The 11,256-nt window shown below is 50.0% G+C and overlaps 2 protein-coding genes across 2 annotated transcripts; both read right to left on the bottom strand.

Annotated features, from left to right (window-relative positions):
* Nucleotides 1-1,311: 1,311 nt before the first annotated feature.
* Nucleotides 1,312-3,988, bottom strand: HOXA1 (homeobox A1). Its single transcript, XM_036246891.1, has 2 exons — nucleotides 3,249-3,988; nucleotides 1,312-2,752 (listed from the first exon to the last, which is right to left on the bottom strand). Exons 1-2 carry the CDS (start codon nucleotides 3,901-3,903, stop codon nucleotides 2,397-2,399), a joined length of 1,011 nt encoding a protein of 336 aa, XP_036102784.1. The 5' UTR covers nucleotides 3,904-3,988; the 3' UTR covers nucleotides 1,312-2,396.
* Nucleotides 3,989-8,528: 4,540 nt separating this feature from the next.
* Nucleotides 8,529-10,507, bottom strand: HOXA2 (homeobox A2). Its single transcript, XM_036246773.1, has 2 exons — nucleotides 9,936-10,507; nucleotides 8,529-9,295 (listed from the first exon to the last, which is right to left on the bottom strand). The coding sequence occupies exons 1-2, from the start codon at nucleotides 10,321-10,323 to the stop codon at nucleotides 8,556-8,558; spliced, it is 1,128 nt and encodes a 375-aa protein (XP_036102666.1). The 5' UTR covers nucleotides 10,324-10,507; the 3' UTR covers nucleotides 8,529-8,555.
* Nucleotides 10,508-11,256: the final 749 nt, after the last annotated feature.

The raw sequence follows: 11,256 nt of genomic DNA, 5'->3' as shown, positions 1-11,256 counted from the left end.
GGCAGGGGAAAATGAAAGAAAGAGTTGGCCCACTTTGAAGTTTTCCCCCATCCACTTGAGTCTTTTAGAAGCAACCCCAGAACCCAGGAGCCAAGGGGAGGGCACCGGGTGCCCTTGATATGGCCGCAGCAACTGTGCCTGCAAAATCTAGGCTTTCCCCCTTTGACAAGGAGGTACAGGAAATCTCATAGGTGCTCTAGGAGGCCTGTGAATTTCAAGTTTTTGTAGGACTTCCTCCTCCTAGACCCCCAACCCATCCTTTGTAAAACATACTTTGGAGAGGAAGGAAGTCATATGTCTGTATTTGTTTGTGATGCTGTAAATTTTCTACTCTACCCTTGGGGCTAAATTAAAGCCTCTGAAAATGTGTGAAAGTAAAGAAAAATTGGTAAGCAGTCTAGGAAAGCCACTTGGACCTCTTTGATTCGTTGGCTTCCTCTGTTGGAGAAACACATGCCTTGGTTAGAAGCAACTTGAATAGTGAAAGACTTCAAGACGACTTCCACAGGTTCACCTGGAAGAACCTGTTGAGCCCAGAGAAAAAAATTAAAACTGTTTTCCAGGGTTATGTGACATGGAATTAAGAACTGAAGACCCATTACAGCCATGCTGGCTATGAAATCAAACCTGAAACTGATGGGAGTGAGATGTGTAATCTAGATGGGAAGGCAGGGTGTGGAGGGTGGCAGAAGGGGTAGATATTGACAGGAGGGATGCAAGGATTTACTTAAAACAGACCACACTCAATTTAAAGGGTGGAATACATTGAACACTGACAATCCAAAAAGAAGCAAGAAGGGTGAGGTAGGGGTCCCCATCCTCAAACAGCTTTATACTGGAGCTAATTAAATGTGAATCTCTTAGCTCTTGGTTCACTGATGTGAGGAAAGACTGACTGAAGAGTTTCGGCTTTGAAGGGGGTTCTGTTTATATATACGTCAACATTCAGTTGGAGGTGAAAAGGTTAGCACTTGACCCAGGAAGTACCCATGTTTGTTTCAAAAATAGATCTGCTTTATAAAATTCTTCACCATTTTTTTCCATTATGAACTTTGATTATAGTAAGGGAACTACTGTTATTTTAAAGAAAATCAAACTATTATAAACACTGGCTAGGTGAAATTACACTCATAGGGGAACCTTCAACTACATAGTGGAAAGCACCTTTTTTCCCCCCAAGAAAAGTCCCATCTCTTTGAAAATGCACACCATCCTTCTCCCCTTCCCCACACAAAATGACCCAACTGTGTAGGAACCATCAAACTGTAGCTAAAGCAAATACACGGATCCTTAAGCATATCTGAAACTTGAATATATTTATTACAGACTTCTTAAGACCCGTAAACTCTACTCTGGATCACATCACTCCAGGATCTCAGAGCTGTTCATGATTGTACAGGAAATGGGAAATACCATAGGCTCACAAAGGATAACTGATAGAACTCAGTGTGGTACTTTAGGGACATCAAAACATTGTGCGACATGCAAAAGACTATTCACGAATCACACAAATATACATTCATTGTGCCATCCATCACATTAACAATTGAGCTGAAAATACATCATATCCAGCTAAGATAACTGAGGAAGAAGCTGGTTTGAATAATATCTAGGTTCTGAATAATCCAGCACAAAGTTTAAATAGTGTGGCCAGAGTAACGAGAAAGGGGTGGGGATGGCAAGAGACGTAGCACAAGCAGCAAGGTTTCTGAACCTTGTTGTCTGCAGGCCTTTTCACCTCATTGAAAGAACAAATTGAGGCTAACCTCTGAGGCATCAGATTGAGCTTAAATGAGGGCTTTCATTTTTTAAACCTATAATCACATATAAAATTGTACCAGATTTGAGAGTTTGCCCACCCTGTGTTAGTCACTTAATCTAAACATTTCTAGAAAATCTGTATAAAGATAAATCTCTTGGGACAAGGTATTTACAACCAGCAAGCTCACACATGAAATGGAATTAAATTAAAAGGTGAATTAATTGTGTAAACACGCTCATAGTGCATCTCTTCTTCATGAGCTCCTGGACTCTCTCCTTTCTACCCCACTTGGAGGGCAAAGTAGGGGAGAACTGTAAATATACAGATAGATAAAAGATGTGAGGCCTCCCTTTGACATGTTTCTGCTGGCAAAGGAGGCTATTTTCCAAAGGGCATCTGAAAGGAACAGTAGGTACACACGCGCGCGCGCACACACACACACACACACCCCAAATCAAGCATCTAGTCCAGAATTCTCAGTAAACACATTATCCTGCCCAGGAGCTTCCCAGATAGGATCAGAAAGAAAGAAAGAGGCTGCAAATGGAAAGGAAGATAAGCTAAGAATGTGCTTGGAGTAAGTAGTCCCAGTCCAAGGAGCAGCCCGGGTTGCGGAGCCTGGGGCTGGCCGGCCTCAGTGGGAGGCAGTCAGAGTGTCTGAGGTAGAAGACCCCGGGGAAGGAACGCAGGGCGAGGAGCTGGACTTCTCTGAAGACTCATCGGCCTTCTCCTCGCTTCCGGGCGGGGTGGCGGGAGAGATGGGCAACAGGCCCTCCTTCTCTCGTTTCTTCTGCTTCATTCGGCGGTTCTGGAACCAGATCTTCACCTGGGTCTCGTTGAGCTGCAGGGCGGCGGCGATCTCCACCCTGCGGGCGCGCGTCAGGTACTTGTTGAAGTGGAACTCCTTCTCCAGCTCCGTGAGCTGCTTGGTGCTGAAGTTGGTGCGCACCGCGTTGGGTTGGCCCACGTAGCCGTACTCTCCAACTTTTCCTGGGGGCAGGGTGGGAAGCCATGAGAGGAAAAGGTAAAATTTTAACAATCCATACGTGATCCCCTACAGGTTCAGAGCAATATTCAGGTAAAGGGGAAATCAAGACTTTCTCCACACAAACCGGGCTGGGGAGGGTGAGTGATGAGGTGTAAAGTGTTAATCTGAAGTCAACCATTAGCGTGGTCAGACCAGTGATTAATGGAGCCTAGAGATATTACCAGAACAACTACACACACACACACACACACACACACACACACACACACACCCCTACCCACTTCCTACTTCTAGAATATCTAAATCTCAGCCCCTTTGGAAACACAACAGTCCCAAACGCTTCTTTGCCCCATCACACACCTGGGCAATCCCCCCAACGCCCTACAACACCGGTGGGAAGCAAGAATTTTTTTTATTATTATTAATTTTCCTTGAAAACTAAGCACACTAACTCCTTCCAGAATCATCAAGGGATATCCACAGAATGGCAAGACTGACCTGTTTTGGGAGGGTTTCTTTTGACTTTCATCCAGTCAAAGGTCTGCGCTGGAGAAGGTGTCTCTGATGCAGGGGAGCGACAGGCTTCTTGGTGGCTGGCGTGGAGAGGGGACAAGGAGTTATTATACGTGGTCAGGGCCAGGCTCTGGTGCTCTTGTCCATATGAGTGGTGAATGTACTGAGGCGATCCCACCGCGCCCCCGGCATAACCCTGGTGGTGGTGGTGAGGTTGGACCATGGGAGATGAGAGATTTCCAGAGTAAACAGCGGGAGCGCACGAGGGGTACCCACCACTTACTTCTGCTTCCTGATTTAACGCGTAGGGGCTGTAAGGCGCGCTGAAGTTCTGCGCGCCGTAGCCTGGACCACAACTCGAGTGGGAGTAGGACACTCCCAGGTTCCCAGGAGTCTGGTAAGTGGCCGGCTGGGTGTGGTGATGGTGGTGGTGGTGGTGGTGGTGGTGGGAAGAGCTGATCTGCACCCCCCTGCCCACTAGGAAGCGATCGTCGCCGCCACAGTTGTTGGCACTGACCGCGCACGACTGAAAAGTTGTAATTCCATGGTCTGAGGGATAGGCTCGCGCTGAGCAGGTCCCCGAGTCTCCACTGCTGAGGATGGGGTATTCCAGGAAGGAGCTCATTCTTGCATTGTCCATCTGTCACTGAGTGACGGGGTCCTGCGAAGCCCTAGGTGACGGTGCCAACTTTCTCACTTCCTCCATGGGGCCGGAGAAGAAAAATGATATGAATGTACAGTGCGCAGGAGGGGGGGCAGGAGGGCGGAGGGCGCTACCGGGGGCACGTGATTATGGCAGCCAATGGCGGAGCCTCCTGCGAAAGTTTGCTGGCTCCCGCGGTGATGGATCACTGTTTCAGTGGCATTTAAATCCCCAGCGCTCCTCAGTCTAGGTGACGCGCAGTCGCCCCCCCAGGCAGCCCAGGCGGCGGCAGCAGCTGCGGCGGCTGCAAGGGCAGATTCGGAGCGCTGGGGCGAAGGGGAGCAGAGGCTTCCTTCTGCGCGCGCCGACTGCGCTCTCCCCCCCCTCCGGGAGGTGGGGGCTGGGAAGCATTCCCCCGGTCTCCGCCCCCCTCCCCACGGCGCACAGAAAGTTGAACTGAAGAGAGGTGAGAAGGGAAGAGGGCTCCGCGCTCTCTGGGGTGGGGAATCAGTGGGCCCGAGCTCGGATCGCGCCGAGCAGAAGGGGTAGGATCCCAGCCGGTATCGCAGCCCAAGCTCCCCGGGAGCTTTCACAGCACAGACCCTGCTGTGGCGCTTTGGGGCAGTGAGGAGCGCAGAGCGCGGTGGCCTAGGCTCCAATGGAAAAGAAAGTGCGCTGACTGGGAGGCACCGGGTGGGCGTGGAGAAGACAGGGGCAAGAAAAGAAACTTCCCTTCTCCACGGAGGGTCTCGGAAGCCCCTTACCTCCACCCACCTCCCCCACAGACTATTAGTACGGCAATACGGAGCTGCTGTAATTCGACGCCCCGTAGCCGGGTAAGCTCTAGGAGCTGAGCTTGCTGGAAAAGGCCAGGGCTGGCTGGGTTCATCGCCCTCCCTCTCTCCTCGCTCTCCGCCCCTTTCTCCTCCCTACTCAGCTGTGCTCTGAGAGCCTTATGGGATCCGGAGCAGCTCGGCCACTGGATTTTGAGGGGTAGGAGGCGGGGGAGGGAGATGACGCTAGCGGACGTGGCTAGCGTGGGGGCCGGGCTGTGCGCTGCAGGCCATCTGCCGGCTCTGCAGGACCCAGGAGCCTGCGCGCTCCGGCGGGGGTCTGGAAGGGCGAGACCACAGCTCTCATGAAGTACGCTGACATCACCCCTCCCGCAACGTTTCTCGTTTTCTTAGGGGGGAATGTTAGGAATTGGTAGAGCTTCCTTTATTCACACACACCCATTCTACTGGCAGGTGGGAGGGGCTGTGGACAGATGGCTGATGGTGGACGGGACATTTTCTTCTTCCCCAACACCTCCTCTTCTTTGTAACTGACTGTGTAGTTCCCTGTATGAACCTTCAAGTTCCCTAGAGAGACACGTGCAAATCTGAGAGTCATCCTTGGCCAGGGGTCCTGTTCTCCATCACCCTCATCCTACCCTGAAGCTGACGGGTCATTAATTGCTGTTTACTATTAGGTTTCGTGTCAACCCTTGGCTTGTAAAGAGAAAAGGCCAGAGGCCGAGAATTGAAGCATTCTTAAGTAAAAGAAATCCAGAGATCATCCAGGAAGCTTTGCAGCCAGTGAGATATAGATTTTTACTCTGACCATGTTTACCACATGGAAATCCGACACGATGAAATTTATCTGAGGATTGTATGTGGATTTAAGGATTCCACTCTCCTCTAGCTTTACCTCCCCAGTTAGAAGAAGGAGGTTTTGCTTAAGGCAGACGCATTTCAAAGGTGTTAGTAAACCTTTCAGGTTTCTGCGTTGTTCTTCACATATAGGGGTTCCCCCAAAACCTGCCCCCCAGAAGGAAAAACTTGCAGACATGTGACTATGGACTCCCTTCAGTAGCAAAGAAACATTTTCCCTTAACATTGCCTTTTGAAAGGGTATTTGTATGTTACCTCTGACTCATCCCCAATCACAGTTAAGAGGGAACACAGGCAGGCAAAGTCACTCCTGCTCCATTTGCAGCACTTGGGGAACGTTATCCTGGAGAAGGGAATAGGCAAGGCGGCCCTCCTGGAGGCGGCTTCCTTGGGCGCGCCAAGGCCTCCAGCGCTGGGGAGAAAGGGGGCTTCTGTGGGGGAGGAGGCGGGACGTGAGAGGGTTTGCACTGGCATTGCGGAAGATCTGCTCTCCAAGCCGAAGCTCGTTGGTACGTTCTCTCCCTTGGCCTCCTTTCTGCCCCTTTGTCGGCCTCCAAGGGCCCGGGTTTACGCGACCCCCTCGGCCTCAGGGCTCGTACCACAAAGCCATCCCTTGACACACCGGTCTCCTTCTGCTAGTTCTCGGCCTCTGTGCTCCTCTCTCCTCTCTTCCTTCCTGCGCGGCTCTTTTCAGGGACAGTAGGGGAGAGTGCATTTCTTGGCATCACAGGCTTGCACTGGCACACAGGCAGGCACACGGGAGGGAGACCCACCCGCCTCGGCGCATCGCTCTACGCAGGCCCGGCTCTCGCAGCCAAGCCGGCTCCGCCCCGGCTGACCGCCCTGAGCGCTGATCTCCGGGAGCAGCTCACAAAGACAGCTTCCCTGGCCTCAAGCCCGCAGGCTTCCGTAGCTCAGGTCCTTCCCCACCCCCACAAAATCCTGAGGCTCTTTCTGCCGGGTAGGAGACCCTCTGTCCTCCCGGCAAGTAGGCCAGCGCCCCACGACTCGAGCTAAATTTCCTTTAAACGCCCAGGGAGAGAGGGTGCAAAGCGAGTTGGTCACCAAATGATCGCCTGCAAGCGGCTTGCACGGCTCCAAGCACCTCTTTCAGGGCTCCTCCACTAGGAAGAGAAGGAGCGGGGAGCAGACAAAACGCTGCCGAGGCCTTGAGCTGTTCATAGCATACGCGGCTCAGCCAAGCTGTTGTTTTAAAAGAGCAATAAAAATGAATTATGACTAAACGCCTTCTAACTTAATGCTTTCGGACGGGGATCCCCGGCAAATACGTAAGAGGATTTTTATTTGTGCATGTGTTCCTGCAATTGATCTCTTTGATGACATTCTCATTCATAGAAAGCGTTTGATTTATGAGCGTAGGACGAATCGCAAACAGCAGCGGCTCAGCCCTGGCCGTTGCCCGGCAGCTTTGCTCCGCGCCGTGCAGAGGGCAGGAAACCCGCCGGGGTCCTTACGAGCCTCCGTCGCTACCCCGACTTAGGGGGCAAAGGGGTGGGGGAAAGTAGGGAGCAAAACCCCTGGAGAACGATCCCGATTTCATCATAACTTTCATGCCTGTGCTAGTAAGAGCTGAGCTCTTAAATCAACCCGCCCCCACACATGTTGCTTACACGCTGCGTTTTCTCACGGTAAGTAGCCATCAGAACTGAGCTCAGTAAGAGAAAAATAAACATGGGGACACATAAGAAGGGAGGGACAGAACAAGCCAGTAACATACCCTAGATCACATTTTATTGATATTTCATATAAAGTGCTTTTTTCTCTTTCTTTTTTCTAGACTGGTTAATTTATAACCTAGGGTGCAGAAACACTTAATTTTAAAGCTGAACTAGCTAACCTGACTTCAAAGCTTTAATGCTCCATTATTTGCCATGTAAACAGATTTAAGAATGAAATATTGATTTTTCTGACCCTGAAAAAATAAAAAGAATCCTAGAATGACTGAACCAGAGGATTGGAAAGAACCCTTTCTGGAGTGTATTTTCCAGCTAGTGACCATCGTTTTGTTTTATTTTTGTTTTTCTCTATCTTTTAGGTCTGTTTGCCTGGACTCATCAACAGCTGGGAGACTAATCAACCATATTGAAAATATTCAGGATTTGTGGGGGAGGGGTTGGAATGTAGATGTTTGAAACAAATGTGTATAAATAAATGAACTGTTGATAACTTAGTTATTGACCTGGAGATTAGTAGCTTGTTAAAGAAAAGTCCATGTTCCTGGAGTTGGGGGTTTCTGTAGGCACTTTATTTCTCCACTTTCAAAAGCTTGGGCTTGGCACAACTCTAAGGCTTCCCAATCCTGATCCCATTACCAATTTAAATCTATGGCTTGAACCTCTACACTGAAAAACCAAATCCATTCCCTTTAAAAAACTAAAAACAAAAACAAACAAACAAAAAACACTTCTCAGATGCCCTAACCATTTCCTGGCTTTCTTTTTTGTTGCTCTCTGTTGAAGATTTTGAACGTGCCCCCTTAATAAATATATTAAAATTGAAAAAGAAGATGAATTGTGACCAGAATTTTATTTACCAAGTTAGACTAAAAGAAGAAAAAGAAACCATTAGGAGCTTTGAGAAAGAGGGGAAGGAAAAAAATAAGAAAGCTACTTATAGCAAAGGAGAATTTATTCTACCAAAAATACGCATGACAATGCATCCTAATGTAATACAAAAATAAAAAGAAAGTGAAGATACAATTATATGATCACTTTCTTGCAGGCCTCGTATTGCTTTTAGTAAATCACATAGAGGGTTGTTGGATTAGATTTTAAACAACTAAAACTCCAAAATAACCTGTAAAACGCCTCTGAAACTGGGTCAGGGGAATCACTAAACAGAAAATCTTCAACATTTAGAGGAGGAAGAGGGTAGGTCAAGAAAAAATAAAATAAAAATCAACTCTCAGAATAAAAGGCCAAACCACCTGGTCAAAGGGGTTTTTGTTTTGTGGTGCTTTGTTTTGCTTTAATGTTTTTAGTAATTCAGATGCTGCAAGTCGATTGTGGTGAGTGTGTCTGTAAAAAAGTCAAAGCTGTCAGCTGAAATATCTACAGGACTGTCGAGGGAACCTGGCAAACTGGGCGAGACTGCATCTGAAAGCTGCAGGCAGGAATCTGTGGAAAAAACGTTAAAGTCCTGCAAAGAGGGGACCTCGAGGGCCTCGGGACTGTCATTGTTTAGGCCAGAGCCACAGTTCTGGCCCATTGTTGACAAGCAGTTGGGAACAGTGGGTGACTGGTGCTGAAAATGTTTCAGATTTTTCTCATTGCTGGTTAAAGGCGAAACTGGGAAACTTTGGGAGTCGCCATTGTGTCCATTGGGAGCCTGCTGCTGAGAGAGGGCATTTTGCTGAAAAGTGTAACCTTCCCTCTCCAGAAGGGCCCCGGAGACGCTGAGGGCTTGCTCAAAGAGAGACTTCTCTTCCTCGTCCTCTTCCACTTTCTCGGAGTCTTCCAGGCTTTTAAATTTCCCTTCACTGTTTTGGTTCTCCTTGCACTGGGTCTGCCTCTTGTGCTTCATCCTCCGGTTCTGAAACCACACTTTCACTTGTCTCTCAGTCAAATCCAGCAGCGCTGCTATTTCCACCCTCCGGGGTCTGCAAAGGTACTTGTTGAAATGAAATTCTTTCTCCAGCTCTAAAAGCTGCGTGTTGGTGTAAGCAGTTCTCAGGCGCCTGGAGCCCCCTCCGCTGCCATCGGCGATTTCCAGGGACTCTGCGGAAAGGGAAACCAACAAGAGACACACGCACAGTTGGAGGTGGAGGGGTCCGAGCGGGGTTATTCCACTGGAGAATAAATATAGCAGAAAAGATCAACGGCAACAAAATGGCCGCCCCTGGATGCTGTAGAGCTATTGTGCTGCCTTTCCTGGGAGCCCAGCCCGGGGAGACCCCATCTCTTCCACCTCCGTCCGACTCCTGCCTGGAGCTCCCCCCAACCTCTCCATCCGGGAGCAAACTTTATATTAGCCACACCACAATTTATAATTAATGCATCAGCTGCTTAGCTGAGCAAGAGCGATCTATCACTCTTCATTACTGTCAAAAAGCCAAACTCTAGGACAACTAGACAAGAGGAGGTCAGTTCCAACTCAAATAAATCATCCCACATTACACAAGTTAGGGAAAGTTCCCCCCCCCCCTTCTTAAAAATATATGTCTCATTGTGGAGCGCAGGATGCCTTTTCTCTCCATCAAACCCACTCCTGAGCCCACAGAGGAAGGGAAGGCAGCCAAGCATCTCTCCCTCTCCACCTTCTCTCCCAGCCCACGCTCCCCTCCCCCCAGAACCGCTCTCGGGGCAGCCCCGAAGGGGAACAGGGTCCCGGGACCTGGGGCCACGTCTTTGGACTGACCTTTGTGGCCGAGGCAGGCAGGGCCGGTGGCGGCGGCGGCGGCGGCTGCCGAGGCGGGCGGCAGCGCGGTTTTCTTGGCCGCCTTCTTCTCCTTCATCCAGGGGTACTCGGGCGGCTGCAGGGCGCCGGCGGGCCCTGGGCTGCCGCGGCTGCCCGCGGGGCTCGGCTTGGGGCGGCCGCCAGCGCCGTGGCGAGGGTGACTGCCCGGGTTCAGGCTGGGAATGGTCTGCTCAAAAGGAGGAGGAATCAGTGTCGAGTGTGAAAGCGTCGAGGTCTTGATTGATGAACTTTGAAATGTATCAGCGACAGGGGGAAAAGATGTCAGGCACTCAGCGAGCGACGGCTGGCTATTGATAAAACCAATCTCTCGCTCAAATTCGTAATTCATGGCCTTCTCCTTGGAGCCCCCTCGGAGAAAAAGTTCCCTCTTCTGGAGGGGCTTTGGGGGGGCGAGGCCCAGGAAAAAGGCGAATGCGGAGGGAAAAAAAATCTATCATAGAAGATCGCTGCTGGGGTGTTTTTTTTCTAATTCACTGATTACAGCCGTATGGGGACCGCGCTACTATTAAACTATTGAATTCATGGAGACAAGGTTGAAATTGGACCGAATTGGCTGTCACATGATTGCTTCTGCCCAATGACAATTTGGGCTTTAATCAAAAGAAGCCACTGTCTGTTTGATTGATCCAAAAAAGTCGGGAAGGAACGCCTCATTGGGGGCCAGCGAGGCTTTATTTACACTTTTTTCTGGGCAAAAATACATATATGTGGGTGTGGGTGGGGATGCCCGGGAGTGCGTGGGGGCGAGGGTGCCTGGCTGCCTTCCGATCCACAACGACCTGGTATGTGCGCCTGTAGTGCGTGTGAGTGTGCGAGTGAGCCCTGCTGCTGGTCCCGCGGGCGGCTGCCCTCTGCCTCCCCGCACTCTGCGCATTGTTTGGGACTGTCGGGAAGACGCCTCGCACCTCACAAATCATTTAAGCACCTCAGTCTGACGCCTGCAGTCATTAACAAAGTAATCCATTAATCTTCAAAGTTTTGACACCCGAGGGCCCCCCATCCCAGCCACATAAGTTCTGCTAAGGCAGGAGGAAGGAGCAGAGGGAAAGGAGAGATGAGACTGGGGGAGAGAGAGAGAGAGAGAGAGAGAGAGAGAGAGAGAGAGAGAGAGAGAGAGAGATTCATTTTTGGGTCCCCTTCTTTTATTTCCCTTGTTCTCCTCCGCTTTTTCCAAAACCATTTTCTGGATCTCAGAACTGATGTCCTCTCTATCCTAGTCTTGCTTCCTCTGTCTTTCCTTCTTTTCCTCTTTTTCCCCTCT

This window comes from Molossus molossus, unplaced genomic scaffold, assembly GCF_014108415.1.
Source record: "Molossus molossus isolate mMolMol1 unplaced genomic scaffold, mMolMol1.p scaffold_m16_p_7, whole genome shotgun sequence".
NCBI classification, from domain to species: Eukaryota; Metazoa; Chordata; class Mammalia; order Chiroptera; family Molossidae; genus Molossus; species Molossus molossus.
The sequence above is the reverse complement of the archived record's forward strand: the minus strand, read 5'-3'. Positions and strand labels throughout refer to the sequence as shown.

Bases quoted from the DNA above. Each gene is read 5' to 3' on its own strand.
- HOXA1 (XM_036246891.1), bottom strand. From the start codon at position 3,903: ATGGACAATGCAAGAATGAGCTCCTTCCTGGAATACCCCATCCTCAGC. The intron at 2,753-3,248 runs GTCAGTCTTGCC...CCCTGCCCCCAG, and splicing joins AAGAAACCCTCCCAAAACAG to GAAAAGTTGGAGAGTACGGC.
- HOXA2 (XM_036246773.1), bottom strand. From the start codon at position 10,323: ATGAATTACGAATTTGAGCGAGAGATTGGTTTTATCAATAGCCAGCCG. The intron at 9,296-9,935 runs GTCAGTCCAAAG...CCCTTTCCGCAG, and splicing joins TGCCTGCCTCGGCCACAAAG to AGTCCCTGGAAATCGCCGAT.